Source organism: Rattus norvegicus, chromosome 4 (assembly GCF_021556685.1).
Source record: "Rattus norvegicus strain SHRSP/BbbUtx chromosome 4, alternate assembly SHRSP_T2T, whole genome shotgun sequence".
Taxonomy (NCBI): Eukaryota; Metazoa; Chordata; class Mammalia; order Rodentia; family Muridae; genus Rattus; species Rattus norvegicus.
In genome coordinates this window covers 104,530,580-104,543,259 of record NC_141537.1, presented here as the reverse complement: position 1 = coordinate 104,543,259, position 12,680 = coordinate 104,530,580, and the positions used below count along the sequence as shown (strand labels likewise).

General features: G+C 42.3%; 1 protein-coding gene across 3 annotated transcripts in view; it reads left to right on the top strand.

Moving 5' to 3' along the window:
• The window catches only part of Rmnd5a (required for meiotic nuclear division 5 homolog A), a 56,944-nt gene extending 50,115 nt beyond the window's left edge, over positions 1-6,829 (top strand). The window contains 3 exon segments of one of the 3 annotated variants that reach the window (NM_001427218.1): positions 699-853; positions 2,271-2,356; positions 3,401-6,829. In NM_001427218.1, coding sequence (NP_001414147.1) covers positions 699-853; positions 2,271-2,334 — 219 coding nt within the window. In that variant the 3' untranslated portion in view covers positions 2,335-2,356; positions 3,401-6,829. 3 annotated transcript variants of the gene reach the window in all.
• The last annotated feature ends 5,851 nt before the right edge of the window (positions 6,830-12,680 follow it).

Genomic DNA, 12,680 nt, shown 5'->3' with positions numbered 1-12,680 from the left:
TGTGGCAAAAACACAATGTTGATATCATGCCTTGAGCTTTTAATGTGAACAAATGACAAAAATCCTGCTGAGATTTAGCTTAAGTGTTATTGGTATTACAAGCCTGTAATTCCAGACATTTGGGAGGCTGAGGCAAGAAGACTGTAAATTCAAAGCCTGCCTGGACAACTTATAGAGAGCCTATCTCAAAAGCAAAAAAAGGGGGGAACATGCACCAAGAGGTGATGGTGGCAGGTAGGGTACTGGATTAAAGCCTGCCTAGTCACATGCAAACCTCCACTTTGGACTCTAGCACTGGGGGAAAAAAAAAACAAAACAAAAATCCCTCCTTCGGGTTTTCTCTGGACCATGTCATGCAAATTACAGAGGAAACTCAGATCTGGTCACCTAGAAGGCAGCTCTATTTAGATTGCCCTTGGAGGAGTCGATGCACTGAATTTATCACCTAACCAGGCATTTCTACAGAAGTCAGGGTCTGCTTCTGCTCTTGGGATATGTTCTGGTGAAATTACAAGGTATTTAGGCCAGGGATATGGCTTAGTGCTGGGCCAGGCTGCCTGGTACCACCAAAAAAAGATACTTAACTTTTGAGCGTCATGTTTGATCTTCTCAGACCCCAGATTCAGTTTGAAAAGCAATGTTGTAGTTTTGCAGATGAAGATTTAACTAGCCTCTGTGCATTTCTCTTTTTTGAACAGATTGAAGTGGACCTTGGTAAAAAGTGCTGGTATCATTCCATATTTGCCTGTCCCATTCTTCGTCAGCAAACAACAGATAACAACCCACCCATGAAATTGGTTTGTGGTCATATTATATCAAGAGATGCCCTGAATAAAATGTTTAATGGTAGCAAGTAAGTGTCAGACTTCTTAAATATTAAATAGATCTGTCTTGTAGGAAGTAAGATGTAATAAGGATAAATGAATGCATCCAAAATCTTTTATATATTTGGTTGGTTCCCCAACCCCCCAGGGTTTCTTTGTATAGCCATGGCTGATCTGTAGAGTAGGCCAGCCTCGATCTCGGACATTTGTCTGAGTACTGGGATTAGTGTGTAACACTGTGCTTAGCCATAACTACACTGAGAAATGAGTTTTCTTAACTAGTCATAGAAAGTGGGTTATGTCTAATCTCTTTGGTTAGTTTAACCTGCAGTCTAAATTTGGTAAATAGACTTGTAAATGTTCTCTAATCCTTGTGTGCCCTTCCCTCCAGGCTTTAAGTGTAGTTACTATGCATGTCCTACTCCCTTCTTTGTTTCACTTCTCTCACTTAGGGCTTTATTGTGGAGCTATTTTTATATGTTGCAAAAAGAGCCCTTTGTTATGATGATGTTAAAGCTGTGGATGAGCAGGCATGGTGGTGCTTGCTTCTAATCCCAGCACTTGAGTGGTGGAGGTAGGACCCGGAGTGCAAGGTCATCCCAACTATGTAGCAAGTTAGAAGGGTCATCTTGAGCTACATGAGATTGTCTCAACTACTTTTGCTGCCCTCCCCCAATGTAGATTACTCTGCAGTGTGGAAATATGATTATTCAGCTATTTTCCTCTTGGTGAATACAGTGCCAGTGTGTTGTCCACATGTGATAATTGCTACCAGTGTAATCATGGTTCAAAGCTCATAGACATTTGTAATTTTACAGACAGTGAGCCCAATTTAAAACAAAACAGATCTCCAAGGTATTCTAACTTAGGCAGTTGGAGGGGTCTTGACTCAGGTTGGTTCTGGCCCCATTGTGGGAAGGCCCTTTCCTGGGAGGTCTGTTGCTTGAAAGAAACTGTTTATACCCTTCCCAGACCACACAGAAACCCTGGCAGTGCAGATTGGTGGTGATTGTGGTCACTGAAACGCATGTGGGCTGTCCTTTATGCAGACTGATAGCTCACAACAGATTTGCTGTCCTTGAATAGATTTGAAATTCATTTAAGGACAGGTACACCGTAAACCTTGGTGGATGGAGATTAGATTACTTCTTAAACTCAGGAATTATTTTCAAGAAGTTGTCTTTATTTTACCTGTAAAACATTTTTCTCCAATTACTAAATATCAAAGAGGCTTTCTGGTTAAGATCTGACTTCTGTGTTGTTTTCTGTGACCCTTCAAAGCCTGGCTGACAGTTCTGTTTAGAGCATAGTTAGTCCTCCAGGCAAAGCAAACACCTACGCTCTGCTTCTGTACATGCTGTAGGTGTGGGTTGTTAGAATGTGCTCTATACCTGTGCGCAGGGCTGATGTTATTTATTGTCTCAATCTTTTCTGTCTTCTATTTAGATTAAAGTGTCCATATTGCCCAATGGAACAGAGTCCAGGAGATGCCAAACAGATATTTTTCTGAAGAATGAGTTTGTTTGCAATTTGTAAGTGAAACTGAATTAAGGGTACACTCGAGACAAGAGTATTCATTGACTGCAGCTGTCCAAGGACTGCCTATTCATAAGCTATGCTCCAGAAGCTGCCAGCTCGCTCGTGTACACGGAGGGCGTGCTCCAGATGGGTATTACACAGGGCTTTATTCACTCTTGGTCTTCGTTTCTGATCAAGTAAACACACCAGCAGTTGTCATTCAGTGCAGGTTTTTGTACTTACTATATGGTGATTTTTTTTTACTTAAAAGCAGAAACAGAAGTTGACCTTCCTGACATGTGTTTAATATTCCTCCTGCTTTTACAAATTCTGACATTTTCTTGATAATTGTAAGCTTGAGAGTGTTTGTGGAAGAACTTTCTTTCTTCTCATGTATACATAATTAAATGAAAAGTCTTCATAGGAGTTTGGTTATAAAACGAATTTGCTTTTTTGTTATTGTTTTGTTTTTCTTTTTCGGCCTAAGGAAGAAAGCTGTGGTGAATTCCAAATTTGCATAGCTTTTGATGTTTTACTCTGCCCCAGCTCCTGCTTCAGAGTCAGCACACCTGCATTGAGTTCTGAGTTCTTTCTGTAGCCTGGCAGTCTGCCTGTTTAAAAATCCCATCATGAATTTAGCAGGCTAATGTGAGAATGAAATAGATATTACTGGGTTTTTGTTGTTGTTTGTTTGTTTTGCTTTTGTTACCAAGAGGTGCTTTTTAATAAATGGAATTCTGAAGTTAGGGTGTTACTATTTGATATATGGTTTCACAGTCTTAGCACACTGTCCTTTGAAATCTGCCTTTAAGACTTGGCTGAGTATTGCGGTAGTTTATCATCACAGATGCGCAGTGTTATGCATGTGTATGCAAGTATGTGCACCAGCATCAAACATTGCGTATGTGGAAGGGAAGAAGCATGTTCCATTCTAAATGCAGTTGCCAATCTCACCACTTCAGGTCCTTAAGGGTAGACACTAGCAACTTTCTGTTATGGACCTTGTTTACTGCTCGTTTGTGTTTAATTAGTATATTGTTCATGCCTCTCTTCTGCAGTGTCTCATCTCATTGACTGTGAACCTGTATATTGCTCAAATGGCTACAGATAATGATCTTTTCTTTTGTGAGGTCTCTTCATTTAATGCACTGCCCATAAAGAGCCATGTGTAAGAGTTATTCTCTGTATGAGGAACTAATTACATGGAAAAGACTTCTGTGGACATAATTCTGACTTAAACCCATGAAATACTTCATCTTGAGAAGAGTGCTGTGTGGAAATCACCAAATAACTCACAACCTTATTTCATCTGATGTAGATCTGAACACCAACATATGAAAACTGTCATAAGAAAATGAAAAACCATAAACACAGAAGCAACAAGAAATGAGACTCTTATTTTAAACTACGATGGACTCTGTTTAAGGGAATGGGGATAACAGCTTTGGTGCTAAGTTAATCAGAAATTTCCAGCATTCACAGTGGTATGCTAGCCTGGATGGTCTCTCCTGAAATGTTTGCCTAGGAGAGCTGGTATTTGCTTGTGAAAGAAGGAAGAAGTATTGCAGAAAAACCCAAGAAATGACCACATGGTCAGTTTCATGGTGATGGCTATTGTGTACTGTGTAGGTTACCTGGGTCAAGATTGGTCCAGCTTAGAGTGCATGCTTTGTTCAAACCCAAGCCTGGCTCACAATGACTTGTGCATCACTCACTGTCAGGATGCTCTGTAAAGTCCCTCAGGCCCCATGAAGCAGGGAAAGAACAGAGGTGCCTCTAGCCTGCAAGAGAAAGGGCCAGGCAAGATCCTGTGGAGGGAGGGAGGCAGGATGTGAACTCGTTTACTATGGGTATTTTTTCCTTTGAATTAAATTCTAGAGTGTCAGGCTTTTTTTTTTAACTTTGTTATTCCTAAGCCAAATTTAGTTTTTAGGTTTCCTTCTCCTCCCATCCCCCCAATAACTTATTCTTATCTTCCCACCTCAAGCATCTACATGACATTTAGACTTCACATGAAGTTTATGTGATACACACATGCTCTTGAGGTTGGTGGAAAGTGGTTTTGGAAGTAAGACCCTTCACACAATTGGCTCAGGCCATTTTAAGGACGAGGGCTCTGCCTGGTCCTCCTGGTGCCGGGCATCTCTTTGACAGTCTCTTGTGAAGCTCATGAAACTTTAAAAAGAATGAGCTTTAACAAGTGTTTGACCCTACAGCTTCCTCTGTAAGGCCTTATAGTCCCAGTGGGCGGGCAGGACAAAGGCCCAAAACTGAAACTTGATCTTAAAATTTACCATGGAAAGGAGGTCTTAGGCTCTTCTTTAAATGTGTGTGCTTTATCTGTAAGAGACTGACTAGCAGAAGTGGATTCAAAGAAGACAGACCTTGACCAAAGATGCTGAAGTACAATATTGGGGTCCTTGTACTCTAGACCCATGCCATCACGGTGTCATGCTCAAGCTTGCATGCAGGAGGATGCCTTGTTAGAAAACGTGATGTTAGCGGAAGACTGTCGGTCACACAGATGACAGGCATTGGAAACAGCCACGCCATGGCTTCTTTGAGAGCTGCTTCCTTTTTCTGGTTGTGGACAAGGCTGCCTTAGGACTCTGCTAAACCAACAAAACCTTTAGAATCTGGTGGAGCCAGAGCCTCTCCACAGTGGCTAAAGTTGTCATTGATCTTTTCTCTTCTCCTTTGTGTGATCATCACAGATGCCATTTCTGTTTTATTGATGATTATATGAGACTTTTAATACATAAATGAACGGGTATTGGTGCCTCTTTATTTTTAAAAGTTTGAAGAAAAAGAGCCACCTCATATTCATAGAGTGTGTATTTTGTGAGTATGTAAGCATTTGATTGAAAATAAGAAAGTTATTAAGTAAAATTTTCGTTTTACTCTTTCCACAACAGCTAATGTGTAGGGATACATTAAACCCACACCAAATCATGAGGGGATGAGAATCCCCCCAATCTTCTTCTCTAGGTCGCCCATCCCACAGGCTGTGCAGCTCAGATTCCTGTTTATGCTGTGTTGTGTCCACCTCAGTGCTGTCAGCCTTTGGGACAGTGGCTCTCAAAGCCAAGAGCTCTTGGTTTGTCTGCCCAGTAGAAGCTGCTGGTAGACTACACTAGTCCTCTGGTTTCCCAGCACAACCCTCATGCAGTGGACTGACAGCCTGTGTTGTCTGTTTCGTCAGCCAACTCAGGTTATCTTCAGGGAAGGTATGGAGGTGTGGTTTGTTTTGGTTTATCTCCAGGATGTATACGGTGAAGACAAACCAAATACTTTTCACCATTGAACTATCTGTATATTATCTTTGGTAACACTAGAATACTGTGGTCTTGGGGAACACACAGAGGAAACATAGCAAGAATCACATACAAGGCTTGGTGTTTGATAAGCGTGCCAGCTGACAGTTGTGTGTGCTACTGTGTGTACACGTGTTTACCATGAACAGGTACAGGCTTCATGATTTTCATACTGAATTACAATTGAGTAGATACCAAAAACAGTGGCAAATGTATTTTAGTAACAGATGAAGCAATTAGTTTTAGGGTGAATTTTTCACTGTTGATTTTACTTTAAGATGTAGCAAGAGAAAGTTTTGTTTTTAAGGCATTTTAAAGCTGTAGCAGGCATATGCTTCATTTAATTCCAAAGAGGCAAAAGCGGCTAGACTCGCACGCACACAGCACATGCTCCGCTCCATGGCATGGCTGGACACCTACACTTCTAAGCAGTCTTAAACTACTCACAGCCAGGCAGGTGGGGGTCTGCGGGATTTAGTGCCTGACATTGCTTTTGGGAAGGGGCTGGAGTGAATGTACTGGGTATGGGAGGGAAGCAGAAGGAAACAGGACTGTGAGTGAGTGTGCATGTGTGGAAATTCATCATAACCCTTGAAGCTAGCAAGCGACTGCTGTTGGCCGTGCTTTCCTCATGCCTGCAGTGTGCATGTATCTCCTCACCATGTTTTCTAGCCTTCACTAAGGATTCGTCAGATCTTCATCTTGCTCAGATGGCTCAGGATCGTGTTCCTTTGGCTTACCCACCCGTGCTCCTGGGTTCTATGGTGTTCCTATAATTATGAATAGTGCTGCACTGTAATCTATCATATAGAGCTATATGTATGGAAATTTTTGATCAGTTTTTTAAGAGATGTATCCTGTTTGCAAAGGCACAATAAAATTGCATCTTCTAGATTATAGGCAATAAAGATAACAATAAACCTTATTTAACAAATCAGACTGATACTCTGCTTATTTGATTTGGTGGGGAGGAGGATGTCTAACATATTCAGTAGTTTCAGGGATTTCACTTTAACTTAAAAACTGATATTTAATTTATAAATTTGGGACTGATAAAGTAGAGTTTTGGGAAACTATAAGAAATGCTTTGTTAATGTGTGTATTCCTATGTAAAACACATGGCTTCTTCTGTGTATATTTTTTAAAATTAAAGACTCGCACATTTAAAACGTGTTTTTGTGGATCCAGTTTGTGAACCTCTCTCTCTGCATCTGCTGGTGTCTGCATGCATTGGGGGAATAGAAGGGAGTGAGATCTTTTGTCAACATCTTTACATCTTTACACCAGCAGTGTGAGAAGTGGCTGGGGCACCTTCTAGAGTTTAGATGTTTTCCTGGAGGTTCCTCCCTTTTACCCATTCTGTGCTCTGCCCAGAGTAGAAGAGGTTGCTGGGGTTGGGGGATGGGTGCTGGGATTGGGGAACGGGGGCTGGGGCAGGCACCTCAGCCCTGCTGGGGGAAGAGCAGAGGCTGAATTGTCTCAATGGGAAATGAATGCCATCTGTACAAGACAAGAGTGTGTTTGTGTTCATTTTGTCTAGTTTTTGAAGAGACATTGTTACCAGGGACAAACCTTACCTGGTGAAATGGCCTGGCAAAGCCCCTAGAGGCACCCTGACTGTTGGGGTAGTCTTCCAGTGCAGTCTTGGTGCCGCCATGATTGTGGTTTCCCTTGGTGTCTGGACTAGTTGGTTTTCTGTTGCTGTTATAACAAGATTAAAAGCAGTTTGCCCACAGGCCAACTGTTGGAGGCAGTTCCTTGGTTTCCCCTTCATATTGACAAGAACTAACCAGTACAGTATCACCGAGGGAAAAAACCTAAACAACCATTGGTTGATGTAAAAATCACTAACTGGGGGTGGGTGGTATTACATGTCTAGGCAATGTATTAGCAGCTTTTGTCACATTATGACAACTGAAGGACATGTCAGAGATGCAATTCAGGTGAACCTGCAGGTGTCGATGGTGATTGAAGTTGATAAAGTGCTTAGCATCCCTTCTATCCCATCCATTTCCTTCAGTGCACCAGCCTTTGTGTTGGGTTAGATTCTTCTTGCCTCCATGTGTAGACATTGTTGAGCATTTGAGAAATGCCCAGTGCTGTTCTGATACAGGGTTAACTCAGGCTAGACTTGCATGGTTTCTCCCCTGCCAACTCCCGTTGAAGGCTAATGATACCCACTAACCACTGTGATTAAACATAGGCCATGACAGTGGTGGTGGTGGTGGGGGGGGAATGACAGGGCCTGGAGAGATAGCTTGGTGGTTAAGAGTACTTACTATTCTTACAAAAGAATAAGCACCGTTACTCTAGTTCCAGAGGATCTAATGCCTTCTGACCTCTGTAGGCACCAGGCATGCATGTGCAGGCAGAGCACTCATAGACATATCTTTTTAAAAAGTAACACGTGAGTTCCTAAAAGACTCAATACAGTAAAGACATGAATGGCCATCCTTTCGGTTAGTCCAACTCCCTTACTGCTAGCCTTTAGCTGTGACCACCATGGGTCCCAGGAGTGGGGAAGCTAAGTTATATACAAAGCTGCCTCTTCATTCTGTGGCCACCGAGTAACTCATTTATGCCAAACACTCATCTCTCAGACTTTGGTTTCCCATGGGCTATGCTTCAGTACCTGAGTATGATATCAGTATCTGGGAAATTGGTCCCTCCTGGGCACATTTGGAACTAATCAGGTGGTATAGGTAAGACTAGGCATCTAATTTCTCCTTAGGCCAAGGTCTTACAGGGTTGCCCTTGGTTACCTGGGGCTTAGATTCCTAGGCATTAACTGTCTACAAGGAGGAGTTACTGTTTACTTTGGGAAGTGATTAAGATGGGAGACCGTGGAGACTGGAGAAATGGCTCAGTGGTAAAGGGCACTTGATTCTCTTCCAGAGGACCTGAGTTTAGTTTACAGCCCCCACATTAGTGGTTACTATGTTTACCATTCTACCTGTGAGTCACTTAAATCTCTTGTGACAGAATACCCAAGAGAACAATTGAAGGGAGAAAGGTTTGCTTTTAATTTTATTTTTATGTATATGGGCGTTTTTCCACATGTACATATACCTGTGCAGTGTGTGCATGTACAGTGCCTGAGGAGACCAGAATAGGCATCAGATCCCCTGAAATTGGAGTGATGGTTTTGAACCACTATCTGGGTACTAGAATCAATCCCAGGACCTCTGGAAGAACAGCTAGTACTCTTAACCACACCATCTCCCCAGCCCAGGGAGAACAGTCCATGGGGTTCAATGTATGTTTACTTGACAGTTTCTGGGCTCCTGAAACAGGAGTCTGTGGGGACAACTGTTCACCGTGTGGTAGACAGGATGTAGAATGGAGCATCTTACATCATGGACAGAAAGGAGAGGGCATCCAAAAAGTAAGATGCAGACCTCAAAGGCATGTTTTCAATGACCACTTCCCCTCACAAGGCAGGATGTCCCATCACCTCAGTAATCTACTCAGATTTTGAACCCATCAATAGATGAGAGCCTCAGGATCTGAGCGTCTCTGGTAGAACCCTCACAGACACTTAGAGGATGCTTTACTAGTCCAGCTGCTCCCAACCCAAGTCAGAGCCTGCTGATTCACACTTAAACTGTAGCTCTGGGGCAAGAAAAGGGGAACATGTGAGTTCAAGGCCAGACCTTGCTATTAAGATGTTAATCCCTGCCTCCCCCTCCCCAGTTTAGCTATTATGTAAGAAGTATAATCCTTTTTGTGAGTGCACTACCAAAAAACCAAAACAAGCACAGAAACAAACAAAAAAAAATCATTTCCTTTTAAAGTCTTCCAAGTTCAACTTCTGTCTTAGGGTGTCTATTACTGTGAAGAGACACCATGAACACAGCGACTCTTATAAAGGAAAATATTTCATTGGGGCTGGGTTACAGTTCAGAGGTTTAGTCCATTATCATTGTGCTGAGAAGCATGGTGGCATGTAGGCAGATATGGTGCTGCAGAGGTAGCCGAGAGTTCCATCTACGTCTGGATCTACAGGCAGCAGGAAGAGAATGAGACACACTAGGCCTGGCTTGAGCTTCTGAGACCTCAAAGCACACCTCCAGTGACACTATTCCTCCAACACCACCACATCCACTTGAACAAGGCCACACCTCCCAAGTGTACCACTTCTTGTAAACCTATGGGTGCTATTTTCATTCAGACTATCACAGCATCCAAGCTGAAAGTTGAAGAGAAAATGTATAGGGGGAGAAGAAAATATTTTTGTGTATGGATATGGATATACATATATGTATATATGCATATATGTATGTATATATGTATACATATGCGTACATACATTTTTATATACACGTGTGTGTGTATGTGTGTTTGTGTGTGTGTGTGAACTTCATTTATTGCAAAAGGAAAAAAAGACATTCCTTAATCCTTTGAGCTTTCAAAATCCTGCATCGAGCCTCTGGAACACTCATGTGTGAATCTGGAGGACCCTCACCTACACCTGAGTGTGCACTGTCCTTTTCTAAGTGCTTCTCTTCCTGCTAACTCATATACATCTGTATTAAAATATCTTAAGAAACTCCAGCTGTGCTCCATACTAGCCTGTCTTGAAGTTTTCTTTCAGCAGTGAAGTCAAGAATGCCAACTTCAGAACTAGTAGGATGGTTCAGCAAGTAAAGGTACTTGCTGTCACACCCGACAACTGGTGTTCAAGCCATGTGAGCCATATGGTAGAAGGAAAGGTCAGAAACTCCACAAATTCTGTAAGTTGTCCTCCCACCTCTACAATGATACAGTGTAACCCCTCTGCTACACACACACACACACACACACACACACACACACACATACACACACACAACACAACACAGACACAGACAAATAAATGAATAAATGTGCCAAAACAGGTTTTTTTGTTTGTTTTCCAGATAGGGTCTCTAAGTAGCTCTGGCTGTTCTAAAATTCACTCTATAGATGAAGCCGGTCTTGAACTCAGGAATCTGCCTGCCTCTGCCTCCTGAGTGCTGAGACTGAAGTCATGAGCTACCATGCTTGATCTAATAAAACTGTTTTCGAAAACTGTATGCCAACTTCACCTGAATGTAGGTCTTGGAAAGAAAGAACTCAGGTGGCTGCAGCAGGCAGAGTGGGTGGGGTGCCTTCTCCACCTCACAGGGCTGTCATGAAGAGCATTGTCATACAAACTAGTTTAAAAAGGAAGTAGAAAGGCAGTTATTAGGAAACAATGGTAGGAAGACATTGAGATAGGAGAACACTTGGATCATGGAGTTTGGTGCTAACCTGGACAACAGTTCAGTGGTAGAACATATAGTTAGTATATAAGATCCTAAATTCAATCCCAAGGGGCCCAGTAGTAAGAAGGCTGGTTTGTTGGTGGTGGTAGCTGCTGCTGGTTCTGTTTTGACCCAGTCCTGAGTATGTGGGTGTTTTACCTCTGTGATGAGCACTTGGGGCTTATCTGCCCCCCTACCCCAGTATGCATATTTTATCTCAACAAAAAAGTGAAGATTTTAAGATTGATGATGGGAGAATTATCATTTCATCTGTCACCAAGAGAAAAGGAAGGCAATGGAAGGGTTGATCAATGATAATGGTCCAGGTAAAGGAGCATGACATGATAATTTTACTTTCATGTACATACCCTAAAGAAAGATATGTCAGGAGTGTAGCACAGTTGGTAGAAAGGATGCTTGTATGGTTTATACCCACAATGTTGTGGATTTGATTTAATGCTTGTATTGTGTTATTTGGGTTCCCAAAATTGCGTGAGAATCATGCATGTAAGACACTGAGGATCCCTGACACTAGTTGGCTTCAATTGGTAAACAAAGTTGCAGAGACAGAGGCGGGACCTCAGGCTTCATGGGCAAGGGGTCCAGAGACAAAAAGATTAATAACCGCTGTGCTGGGAAGGGAATAAGATCTAGGCTTGAGAGCTATAGAACAGAGAACATACCCATCATGTAAGAGCAGGGGAAGAGCAGCCCCGGCCCTCTCCCCCATTCAGTTTAGGGTAGCAAAGATGGAGTATAGATTTTAGTAAGAATAACTCAGTTGTATTGGAGGGGAGGTGTTAGCAACAAGGAAGTTTGGGAGTGGCCCAACCGTTGAGCTGATTAAGGAATATTAAATATGGCTCTGTGTGTGTGTGTGTGTGTGTGTGTGTGTGTGTGTGTGTGTGTGTGTGTGTGTGTGTGTGTGTGTGTCTGTCTGTCTGTCTTTCGGGAATCCAGAACATTGGGGCAGGTAGCAAGGAGCTTGAGCTGCCTCCGCTGGGAATATTTGAGAGGTTAATCGCTTACGACACACAAACAGGCCTAAATCCCAGCACTCAGAGTTGGTGATATTCAGAGAGGTCAGATATTCAAGGTCATCATCAGCTACACAGGGAGCTCAAGTCTACCCTGTATATGAGACCCTTTCTTGAACAACAAAAACAATGAAACAAAAATAGCAAAAAATTTGTGCAAAGTTTAGTAGTGTAAAAGTAAGGGGAAGTTTGAAATAACTTAATACTAAATGGGTACAACCAAACTATGAAATACTATTTAACCATTAAATTATATTATGTTTATTTACTAAATCCACTTACAAAAACTGTTGTGTTTTAAAACCCAGGATATATATCTTCCTTACAGATATATGCATAGGAAATAACTAGGTATAAAAGTAGCAATAGATTGAGGATCATGGGTGACTCTTTGTTCTTTCAGGTTGTTATTCCATAGTATCTGTTGCTTACATGGTACTGTGAGAGGAAATTCGCTCTGGGGTAGCAGTTTGACAGTCAACCTCTTCCCCCACGTCTGTTCTGCCCCATCCTTACATCTGCCTTTCAGGGGATGCTAAGGAATGTTCTCCAAGGACTCTATGTTTATAAAGTATAAAACATGCTGGTAATCCCAGGAGCACATCCAAGTCTAATGTTTAGAAATGGGAGAGGGCCCGCCTAAGGCTTCTCTGATGCTTGAATCATATCTGTCAAACCTCACCCTCTGCTGTACCAGAGCCGAGAGAATCAGTTCCACAGGGA